Source organism: Lagopus muta, chromosome 1 (genome assembly GCF_023343835.1).
Source record: "Lagopus muta isolate bLagMut1 chromosome 1, bLagMut1 primary, whole genome shotgun sequence".
Classification (NCBI taxonomy): domain Eukaryota; kingdom Metazoa; phylum Chordata; class Aves; order Galliformes; family Phasianidae; genus Lagopus; species Lagopus muta.
Genome location: NC_064433.1, coordinates 141,443,398 through 141,455,600, shown reverse-complemented (window position 1 = coordinate 141,455,600; position 12,203 = coordinate 141,443,398). Strand labels below are relative to the sequence as shown.

Sequence of the window (12,203 nt, the reverse complement as noted above, 5' to 3'; positions counted from 1 at the left end):
AGCCGTGTTGTATTGGCACTGAAGCTGACTTATCCTTGGTTTGCAGTCTGTAAGCACATACTAAACAGCCGTGTTTAAAAAATAATAATAATGAAAAATTTGGTTCTTTATACATCTTTTCTTTCACAAACTACCTTTTGTTATATGGTTACAATCTGACTTTCAACTTGTCTCCAGCTTTTGTTTTTAATATAGGGTGGAAATGGTACTAGTGTCTGGTCTGTAAGAAACAATTCTGTTACTTTACATAATGCAGATTTTAAACAGCAGTGTACAGAGTGATTTGGGTTGGAGGGAAGCATAATGTCATCTGATTCTAAGTGAAGTGCCAGGGACACTTTCCACTGGATCAGGCTGGCCAGGACCTCATCCAGCATGACCTTGAACATTTCCATGGATGGAGCATTTGCAACTTCTCTGGACAACTTGTTCCAGTTCATCACTACTCTCTGAGGAAAATTTTTTTCCCCCTTAGATCTGATCTAAATCTCCTTTTGTTTATATATTTACTTGACTATAAAACTGGATGCCTTGTCCTGCCATTTCAGTCCCAAATTAAGAGTCTTTCCTGATCTCTTCTGCAGGCCTCAGTGAGGTCTTCCTGGAGCTTTCTCTTCTCCAGGCTGGACAAGCTCAGCTCCCTTGGCCTTTATTCATAGGAGAGGTGTTCCAGCCCTCTGATCACCTTTGTGGTCCTCTTTTGGACCTACTCAAAAACACCTGTGCATCCTTCTTATGCTGTAGATCCCCAGGCATGGATGCAGTACTCCAGACAGGGCCTTACAAGGGCAGAGTAGGGGGGACAACCATCTCCCTCTCCTTGCCTGCCTGAGAGGTAGAGAATTCATGCGTTTCTCCCTAGCTTGCCATTATTTCCTATGCAGATATTAACAAAGAATAGTAGAAGTGTTACAAATACAATCCTGAAGTGAATCGTAAATGTGTCAGATTACTTCCTTTCAGCTTTAAACATTATCCTTGTCTATCCAGCTTTCAATAATACAATGAAGTGTGCCTGCCCAATTTGTTTAAGTCTCGCTTGTGAGTTTCATTTTCAGTTAAATAAAATGATTGCCATAAAAACAATGGTATACAAATTATCTGAATCTTAAAGTAGATACAAATTCCTTAGACACATTCAGCTGTGTGTATGTAGACATGCATGTGCATGGCATTTATTAAATGGAAAATAAGACAAAAGATGGTTTTCTTCAAGGAGGTTTTAGTTATGATGTGGAAAGCCTTGAAGTGAAAATATTTTTTAAATGGAATTTCCATATAAAGTTTCAGATGTTGAAACATCAGACATAAGTATAAATGAAAATACTTAAATGAAATTGGTAACTATTAATATAGGTCCTGTGAGGGCATTGTACATATTGTATATGTACAAGTTATAGTTCAAGTTAAAAGTAAACCATCTGAGGCTTACCAAATTGTACAGAGAGTATACTGACCAAAGTGTATACCATGTATACTTCCAAAGTTTTTAATACTGCTTAAGTTTTTTTAGAGGATAAACAAAGGGCAGCTTTCTCATTAATTTGTACGTTGCCTTGAAGTAATCCTTTCAAGGCATAATATTCTTGTTTGCTGCCATTCAGTTTGTAGCTCTTGTGTGACATATTGTAGTGAAGCTGCTTTAGCAGGGGGGGTTGAAGTCTTGATGATCTCTTGAGGTCTCTTCTAGTGCCTGTGGTTCTGTGATTCATAAAGAGCTACCTTCTTTCACCTTTAATCTCCAGTAAGAGTTTCTCTGAAGGCAACAACGTTGTCATTCTGGGATGTTCTGGTAACTGGAGGGGGATGCAAAGCTTTGAGTAATGCTAGTGTTTGCTCATAGAATAGAGATAAGAGAATGCAGATGCTTTCAGTCTATCTTATGCCTATCATGTTTTATTAGACAATATTTACCCTTTGAAATGCATTTGATTTCTGCAGAGAAGCATGCGTATTTTTCTGTAAACTCTTGAAAAAGGTACCAAGAGATGAGACCTACTGTTTTCCTTTCAGTGGTCATAGCTTGTAGTGTTTGTAGAATCTCATGAGACCAAAAACAGCTGGCTGAGAGCAGTGATTTTACTGCCTTTTTGATGGCTCAGCGATGCACAAGGGCTGCTCTGAAAGTAGTGCCTCCTATTTTATTATGTTGGCCCATGAAGTCAGAGGAAAATGGTTGGTGATATGGCAATAGAGGCTGAACCTTCCACCACTATTCCATTCCGTTTTGTTGCCGTGCAGCCATTGGTAGCAGAAGGACATTCTGACAAAGTGGTGTCTGACATTGAAGTGCATGTGAAGAAAAGGGATGTCATTGTATTCCTTCAGATTGGAAAAAATGTGCCCACTGACATTCATCAACGCTTGCAGGATGTTTATGGAGACTGAACAGTGAATGTGAGCACAGTGAGGTGGTGGCTGCTGCTTTTCAGCAGTGGCGGCAGTGGGTTATTTCTTATGGTACAGATTGTTATGGATCTTATTTATTGCTGGCAAAAATGCTGAACTAATGGTGATGAATACATTGAAAAATAATGTTCTGTAGCTGAGAATTTGTTCTATCAAATAGTGCTATGGTGTTCTTTGTATCAGATATAGTTTCCATGGAAATAAATAGGAGGGATTACTTTCAGAGTGACCTACATTGAATTAGTTGCTTAAATGAAAATGTTCATTCTTATAACTAGGATTTTGCTAATGTAATTACACTTGATTTAAAACCTTAAACCAGCCTTTTGATATAGACAAGGCTTGAGAATGCCCCGAGCATTTGAATAGATAACCTCAAACTTTTTTAGCTAAGCAGAGTAGAGGAGGCCCCTAAGTAAGGAAATCCTGAAATATTAGAATACTTCCAGGCAAGCAGATTTCTTTCTCAGGCTAGTGTTAGTAGAACGTGTTTCATTAAACACTGCAAACTAGTGATTCAGATTTTCTTACTGGACTAACTTCTTAGGCATCTTAAAATGTTTGGTTTGCTTTAAGGTACTAGGTTATTAGTTTCTACCTTTCTTATTACTGTAGTCAGCCCCAGCACCTTGTTCCTGACTTCTGTATCCTCCTCTGCATGAGTTTGCCTTTGTGAATTGTTTTGTCATGCTTTGGTCTAGGTATTGCTGAAGTCTTGTTTAGGTGTGTGTACATAGGTCATGCACTTCATACTGGTGTAGGGTAATTCCTATGAAAACTATAATGTATAGTAGTGCTCCAAACAACCTTTAAAAATATATCTGTAAATGTCACTTCTGTAGTTCAACCTTTAACTGCATGATAAGTAGCAGGAATAATTGTTGGAAGGGAATATTTAATGTCATTTTGTCTTAGGCATACTGAAAACTATGCTGGTTACTTAGCAAGCTGCTGATTTGATAAACTGTCATTTGAAATAAAATTGTTCTGCCCCACCATTCTTGAATAGATTCAGAAGTGTAATGTTAAAGTCCATTGTTCCAAAGTTATGAGTAGTCATTTCTTGTGGTCACCTTTATAATTTGTTTAAATGATTGAAATATATTGTGCACAAGATTGCATTTCATTATGCAGTGCTAATTTGATTCATGTATTCACACAAGTCTGTTTCAGGGTAATTGGTCTGAATAACTAAATAGCCAGAGCAGTTGATCAGACAGCACAACAGTTTACATGATATTTCCACAGGATAACTGTCTTTGAAATATTTAAATTGAAGTAATCTTCTTTGTGAAGTATTTTAAATAGAGAATAGCTGTGTATGTGCCTTCGGTGTTCAGTTTGTAGTGTTGGTTTTGTGGGTTTTTTTTATTTTAAGGCATCAATAAAAACAACAAAATAACCTCCCCCAGCAGCTGTAATGTCTTAGAGAGAAAGACAAGTCTAATATTGGCTTATTTGAAAACTTACACATAAGTTATCTCAGGATTGGCTTTCAGAGCATAGTGTTAGGTTAGCTTTTTAACATGAAGATCTTGTAGCTGATTCTCTTGTGCTGATTGTTGAGTAGCATGAACTCAAGCTGTAGTATTTCAGTGCCAGCATTTAGAGTTTTCATAGTAGTAAATAAGTTGTTATCTTCCAGCTATTTTGAACACAAATACAGGTGAAACTGGGACTTCTGTAGCAGCAAGCTAGGACATAAGTGACCATCAGTGCAGTAGCTAATTAAGGAACGCTCATTCAGGAGAAATAAACTTGTTTATTGGATGATGCAATTCATGTGTATATCACTGTAGTATTTCTAGAGTTCAGTCATCTTCATTTGCTTGTTTATTGTCAGATTTGTAGGATAAGGTCTCTGACTTCTTTACCTTTCAACCAAGCTGTTTGCTCTCCTTAAAAACAAAAACAAAAAAGCCACTGCTGTTTCCCTAATTAATATTATATAAAATTATCTGAGTACACAAAAGTCAACTTGTTCAGTTTTAAGCTTAGTCTTGTACCAAGTGTGCTGTTTTATTTGCACCTTTATATCGCTTGGAAAAAAAAGTAGTTCTTAGAGAGTAATAATACTTTTTTTGTTCTTACAGTTCCTATTCAGTGTATGTGTAGCTCAGAGTAGTTGCTTGCTGTGATTTAGCTTTTGTATCCCCCTCAGTATGTGCCTCTTCTCCCACTTCCAGGATGTCCTTACAGTTCACTATCATCTGATACCATCACCATCCAAGAGTAAAAATGGCAGCAAAGAAAAAGAAAGAGAACAGGAAAAAGAAAAAGATGTAAAAGAAGAATTTGCTGAAGCTTTACGAGATCTAAAAATACAATGGATGACCAAGTATGTCTGCTGTCGTTACTACAGAACCTTGAAGCAGCTATACAAAAGAAACTAGGAAAAACATTGCTTTGAACTTCAGAATCTGTATTTTCATGTTCTCCTCTCTTCTAGGCTGGATACCCCTGATGTGTACAACGAGTTGAAAGAAGCCTTTCCTAATCATCTTCCACTATATGTTGCGAGACTTCATCAACTGGATTCTGAAAAGGTTATTTAATGTTTTAAAACTTTGTCTCACTGCGTTTATTTAACCTAAACAACTGAATCCTTATACATGTTTGGCCTTGAATTGATTACCATGGCTGTACTCAGTGCAATAAAGCAGGAATTCCTGATTAGATTAGATTGACAGTGATATAAGCTAATGGAACATGAATTACCTTATCCTGCAATAGAATGAAAGAAGGTGTGCCTTCATATAGGATGTTGGCTTCTCATCTGTTTCTTGTTCAGCTAAACCTAGGCTACAAAGTGTTATTCTGATGGTATCTGAGCAGAGCACGTTTAACATTTTGCTCCTCTTATGAACTGATGTCATAGCAGAATTGCCCAGACAAGCGAGGACAGTAACCCTTTGAAATAATACAGCTTTATTTACCATCTGTTGTTGTCCTCAAAAATGAGAACTGCAAACTATTACACAGAAGTGTCTGTGTGCCTGGGTTATTTCTGTTCATCTTAATGATGGACACCTTCATGTGTATGTCAGTAGTTTTAATTTTTTTTTCTTGTTTGATTCTGATTTTGCATTTCAGTCAGAAGTGAATAACTGCTACCATTATTCCTTGAGAAATCATCAGTTTGTTCTGGAAGGTGTTTTATTCCTGTAAAATCTGCATCTGTGTGTGTGTGTGTGTGTGTGTGTGTGTTCACTTTTTTTTTTTATTGCAGTCTGAGTGAAATGTACTATGTACGTGGGGTATCTTGATAATGCAGGCTTACCATCAGGTTTTTCCATGCGAGAAGTTGGAGAAGGTGTAGAAAAGGCATATTGAATCACTTAACCTTATTTCTGCATGCCTTTGCAAATATCCTAGTGGTAATAAAATCAGCAATCAAGTAGCATGATTTCATATCACTAAATACATTTCTTCCCCTTCTTTTAGGAACGTATGAAAAGACTTGATGAAATTGTTGAAGCCGCGAATACCGTAATCTCTCATATTGATCAAACAGCATTAGCAGTTTATTTTGCTATGAAGACTGATCCCAGACCTGATGCAACTACTATAAAAAAGTACCTAACCAGTAAATAATTTTCTTGCATCCTATTTTTGTAATCTCTGTACTTTCTCTGCATATAAGAATTGGAATGACTGTAATTGTTTTGAATGGCTTGTCTTATTGTTTTAAGCACAGACGATTTCAAGCTTGTTTGCAGGATTTTGTTCCTTACTATGTTTCAAGAATACAGGAACACTGAAGTCTGCAGTGGGTTGCCTAGAAATGATAAATAAAGTAAGGGTTCTTTCAGGATGTAAATGAATCTGAAAAAATGGGATACTAAGGTTGTATCAAGCTTAATGTCACCTCAGAGGAACCATTACAACCTTGATGTAGAGGCTTGTGTTTGGAATGCTAACTTCCTTTTCATAATACTTTGCAACCTTTTGTAACTGGGTTAGAAGCTAAAATTGATAGCAGTCTTAGAAGTAAATTCTTGCCAAAAATCTCATTTGTTTAAGATACAATGACCATAATTCTGCTTCTGAGTATTTTTGAGAATTTTTTTTTTTCCTATGTTACTTCTTTTAGATATGTTTCCCTGAATTATCAGTATTCATCCCTAGGAAGAAAGTATGTTCAAATTGATACCCTAGTCCAGAGAATTATTGTGGTATGGTTTTAGTCACAAATATAAGAGCTACAGATTTGAAGATTAGGGCCTTAGAAGGGGAGATTGAACGCTTATTTGTTATGTTAGATAATATACCAGATTTCAGTTGTAAAAGTAGTCTAGCTTTCCTGAATCCGTGTGTGTAATTCTAGAGTCACTGACATAAAAACAAAGTTATGCTATAATAAATTTCATTCAAAACATTTCTTGGTAAGTTGAACCATTAGATCATGTGATTGAATCTAACATCTGAAACTAAACACCAGATGTAACGGTGCTTTAAATGGGTGCAATTCCCTTGAAGTCAGCAGAATTGTATCTGCTCATGTTAGTGCTGGATTTGACTCCGCTTGTAATGCCAAGAGCTGTAAAGCTTTATTTCTAGATGCTGGCTTACCCAGTTTTAAAATCCTGAGCTGCCCTTGCCGTAAGACACCAAAGATGTTTCAAACTGAGGAGAACAATCGAGTTTTTGTAATGTATAGTATGTCTCAGAAATATATTTTTTTTTCTCAGTTAGTTTTATTTGTAGTAAATAGCCCTGTTTTTAAGATGATGTTTGTGCTTATTTTCAATCTGCGTGCTAACTGCTGATTGTCAGTACTGACTCTGTTCTTAATGATGTGTCTATGAAAAGTCCTTAATCTTTTTCTTGCTGTTTTTTTTCTAGTGAAATGGAAAAACAGAAGACTACTTTAGTGGATGCACTTTGTCGAAAAGGAAGCGCACTGGCTGACCAGCTTCTTCATCTGCAGACCCAAGATGGGGCTGCTTCCAGTGATGCTGAAGGCAAAGATGAGGATCATGAGAGTTGCTCAGAAGCCTTGACAGAGACGTTCTGGGAAACAACAAAATGGACTGATCTGTTTGACAGCAAGGTAAGAGTGCAGAGCAGACTTCCTTTTGCATATTGTATCTTTTTATGCTCCTCTTGGAATTATGCACCACCTCTGTGTGCACATGTATGTTCCTCCCTTCTGCATGTTCATGCTGTCCCCATAAGTTGTGCTTCCTTAGTGACCTTTTTCCATAGAGATTTTGCAAATCTGTGGTAAGCTCATCTCTCTGTATATTAACATAGGGTTAGAAGGAGGGGTATAGTGTACCAGATTTCCTTTAAAAAGGTGCTTGCTTCATTGAATTGCCTCTCTCTGTACCTTTCAGGCAGTGTTTTTGGTTAACTTGCTAGCTGCTGTAGCTGTATGCAGAAGTACAAACAGCTACTCTGTTTAGTCCTCCACTCTGTTGCTTATTCCACAAAATAGACAGCAGAAGTTTTGTGTTTTGCTGTCAGTAATGTCTATAGAAGTAAAATAAATTCTTGGAAACGTTTACACTGAAAAATTTATTAGCAGAAAACTTCCTGTTATTTTAAGTTTACTAAGACTGGAACTAAGTTTGTCTCTCTGTTTGAAACAGCTATTCCAGAAGAAGAAATATTACTTGAGACATTGTACTTGTGTATACTAATTCACTGATTTTTGACTTTTTAATGGTTGAGTTACTGTGTATTATTTAATTAGCTGCTGTGTGTAACTCTACATATGGCTTTGGAAGACAAAAGAGGCGTTTATTTCAGTTAAGCTGCCAAAGCTGCGCTTCAGATAGTTACAAAAGAAAATAATAAAATTTTATTAATTTCTTGACAGTAAATAGTCTTCCTGGTAAGAGCTTGTGCTTTTGCTGGAGGTTTGAACAAGAAGGTTGAAAGGTCGATGGTAGCTGCTCTCACTTCTTGTAGTGCATGTATTCACATACATCTTTTAAGCATTTTTCTTCTGTTCTTAGTCTGATTGTAGTATCCCATGGTAGCAGATTGTGCTTTAATCATACTATGTAGGACAGGATGTTCTTGCTGCTTATCTGTAACTACAATACTAGTAATAATGAACCCTGTTCTACTTTAATCTTTTGATTATAAACATGATGTTCATGTTTTCAGTGGGAAAAACTATCAGCACAGCTGTCCTACTGGAAGTGTATCAAGAAGAGAGCTCTGGGTCTGGAATGAGCAACTGTGGTTTGATTTGGGCAGATTAGGGATCTAAACTGCTCTTGGATCTAAGCATGGGACCTATCTGTGTGCAATTCAGGTTTTCTTCTGAAAATAGATGCCTCTGTATTGTTAAATCAGTAACTAAAAGGCCAACATTGTTGTGGCATTTCATGTGGAAGTGAGTTCCATTGTGGTTATTCAGCGTGTTGTTTGCTTTCCTTCTTGGAGTTACTAGTAAAGCATATCTAAAGTGATTAGGAATACTGCTTTTAGTGTGGAACTGTTGTGGAATGCTCTGGGTATTTTAGACCAATGGCTTCTGAAAATTCTGAGTCATCCTAAAAATTCCTGAGATATGTCATTGTCTCATGCTTTTTCTGTCCTGTACCCATATCTATCCTCACTTATTCAGCCCCACCTGGCCCACTTGCAGTTTGTCATTTTTGGTCTCTTGCTGCTGAACAAGTTGCTCTGTATCAGTATAGCAGTGATGAGTAATGTGAATAATATTACAAGGGCCACAAAAATTGTTGTTGTATCTGTCATATGAGGAAATGTTGAGACTATTTAGCCAGTAGAGAGAAAGCTTAGGTAGATGTTGTGAATACTGTGTGATGGAGGCAGGGGGTAAAAAGAAGATGCATCCAGGCTCTTCACAGTGATCCCAGAGGCAGGGCAGGAGGCAGCAGAGACAAACCATAGGAGTGAGTATGTAAGCAAAAGGAAAGTCTTTCTGCTGTAGAAGTGATCCAGCACTAGAATGAGTTACCCAGATAGGTGTTGAAATCTCAATCTTTGAATTGTTTCAGTCATAGTTTGGCAAGTAGCCTAGATAGCCTGCTAGTTCCTGCAGTGCTTTTCTTTCTGCTTTCTGCATTCTGCGTACTTGTTGGCTGGTCAGCAATTATGCGGTGATAATTTTGCTATCAATTTAATCTTTCAAAAGACCATGTCATGGATATATATTCTCATCTTCCCAATGGTACTGTTCAGCAGTTATAACCCCTACAGATTAAATACAAAAAACTTGAAGGGAAAGAAATAAGAATACTTCAAGCAGTATCATCACGTATGTATAATTATTGGAACAGACTTAGCTTTTCACATTTTTACTTCTGTTTTCTCTTTCTGGAAACTCTGCAAGGAATGAGGAGTGAAAATAGTGTGACTTCAGGTCTTTGTGTGCTTTGAAAGGAGACAGTAATGCACTCTAATGGTTTTCCTTGCTAACAGATTTGAAGAAAAGAACTAAGGTCAGACCCAGGGAGTTATTCTCAAAAGAGAAAACAGTACTGTTTCTCTTCATTGCTATGTAGAAGTTCTATGTTTGCTGTGGTTTGTATTTTCTTATTTCCACTGCTAACAGGTGTCATGCCCACCTGGTAGTTTCCAGGAGAACTAACTAGTAAGCAATTTGACAGCTCATACCTGCTGTTTGAGCTCTTAGCACTATGCTTTCCATCCAGCAAAGGAGTGCTCTTTGTGTAGTGTATGACAAAAGAAGGCGATGACAGTGCCCTCAAATGCACTACAGACCGATAGCAGACAATAAAGAAGGAAAATTGGCTCATCCCTTCTCATAAACAGTAACAGTTCAACAGGAGAGTGATATCTATCTGGAGAGATGTTGCTCCCTTGGCTGCTAATCCTTAAATGGAGGCAGGGAGGTGTGGACCCCAGCTCCACTACTTCTGGTCACTCATGTGCACTGCTTGCACCTGAGCTCCTTGGCTTTGCTAGGCCTTCTCACCTGGTGCTCAGCCATTGGTTGAGGCCATGACTTGACAGTTCCACTGCATGTGGTCATTCAGAACCATAAAGCATAATTGGATCATCATTATATGTTTATTTAGCTCTATTAATGTCCTAGTATAGTCTGACATGAAAATAAATAGGAAAAATGTAGTTATGTTCTTCTATCTATTGCTGTATACTGTGAGAATAGCAATACATGTGTTACTTTTCTACAAAAAAAAAAAAGAATTTAACAATTTGCAGTTCCTTCCTTCCGCTGACTTCTACCAAACTGCTTCTGATGTTCAAGCTGACTGGTCAATATTAATCTGTTTTTATCATGGCAAGTTTTGTAGGTGGGATTGTGTTTTAAAACTTTCTCGACCTTCTGCTTGAATAAACACAAATGTCGTCGTCTTTTAAATATCACCACTAGCATTTAGTTTTCTTCCTTTCTAACCTTTTATCCATGTAGAATAATTGTTCCTATAAGTCTCTGGTTCACTGTTGCATACAGTTTTACTGTTTTATTACTGGATTATATTTTACTACTTTAGAAACAGTGTGCCTAGTGCATGTAATTTTGTTTTGAAGACTGGTAGGGGAAAATCTGAAGTTTTGAGCATCTTAGAGGAATGTGTATTTCACATCCACATCCTTTTAGGAGTCATAGAATCACCAAGGTTGGAAAAGACTTCCAAGATCACCTAGTCCAAGTGTCCATCTTCCATCAAGATTTCTGGAGGGAAGTTTGCGAATAGCATTGAGGACATAGTAGTATTTAAAGCTTCAAAACAAATTCTAAGAAACAGACAAGTATTGTTGCAACAAAGGGCAAAAATGTCTTTTCTGCTGATGATAATCTTCAGTACAGCTGACTTGGGCTTGACAAAATTCCCATTGGTAGTAAACAAACAAACCAAAAAAAACGACCAAAATGCATTTCTGTGACTGTGTTCTGGAAAGACTTAAATGGGACTGACAAAATGAAGTGTTATGGCTTGATTGTATTGCCTAACCTTGGGTGACTCATTTCTTTTGGGGGGGAATATAAACGTGGAAAGAGGACAGGTAAAGTTTGGAATAGTAATGTAGGAGCAGGAGTAGGCCTTGTGTTGAACATCCTCATAATCCTCAAGAGGCAGCGAAGTTATTCTAACACGAGGTTAGAACTGAAAATGTGGAGCTCTTACTGTACGTGAACATGACTTTGTGTCATTGATGCTCTAAAGATAGAGCAACAGGGTGAGAACAAGTGGATGTTAGTAATTGGTACAGTACTCTAGTGCTTCAAGTATGTTAACAGCTTTAGGTAGAAGCATTGTATTGATAGAAACTGTTTTTACCTCAAAGCTTCACTTGGGTCAAAGTTCTTCCAGATGATGACAATGTTTAAAAGCTAAGTAGAGTTCTGAAAACCAAAAGAGAGCATGCTTTCTTCTGTGTGTATAAGATGTATTGAGAATATCATCACTTCTGTGTGTTTTTGCTCACCCTCTAGTAAATCAAGTGCTATTTGTATGCAACCTTTCTTCTGCTGTTGACGTATGTGCACACATAGGTACACACAAGGTGTTAAGTTCCCTTACTTGCCTATTTTCCATTGAAGTGTCATGCTTGTCATGTTATAGCAAGTGTGTAGGAAGACTGGTGCTTGCTGTTGATAGTAAGTACGTTGTTCCTGCTTCCTCTGTTCTAGTTAGATCACTTCTCTCTGAAGTTTTACTTCAAATGATGCATGAAAGAAAATGTGTATTCTATATAGAAAAGCAATTTGAATATACCACAGTTGAGATAGCTCTGTTCAGCAAGTATTTGTTTGATTATGCAGGCACATTTGTGATGGTGCTTTAGTACTTTTTTATGTTGAAGTATAAATTTTGTTGGCT

At 37.3% G+C, this 12,203-nt stretch overlaps 1 protein-coding gene across 2 annotated transcripts in view; it reads left to right on the top strand.

The window, feature by feature from the left end:
- TPP2 (tripeptidyl peptidase 2) overlaps positions 1–12,203 on the top strand; it is a 48,149-nt gene that overhangs the window by 30,760 nt on the left and 5,186 nt on the right. For both annotated transcript variants that reach the window (XM_048929359.1, XM_048929350.1), the window contains 4 exons: positions 4,596–4,747; positions 4,859–4,955; positions 5,854–5,984; positions 7,255–7,462. In XM_048929359.1, the coding sequence (XP_048785316.1) occupies positions 4,596–4,747; positions 4,859–4,955; positions 5,854–5,984; positions 7,255–7,462 (588 nt within the window). The remainder of the gene's footprint in view (positions 1–4,595; positions 4,748–4,858; positions 4,956–5,853; positions 5,985–7,254; positions 7,463–12,203) is intronic.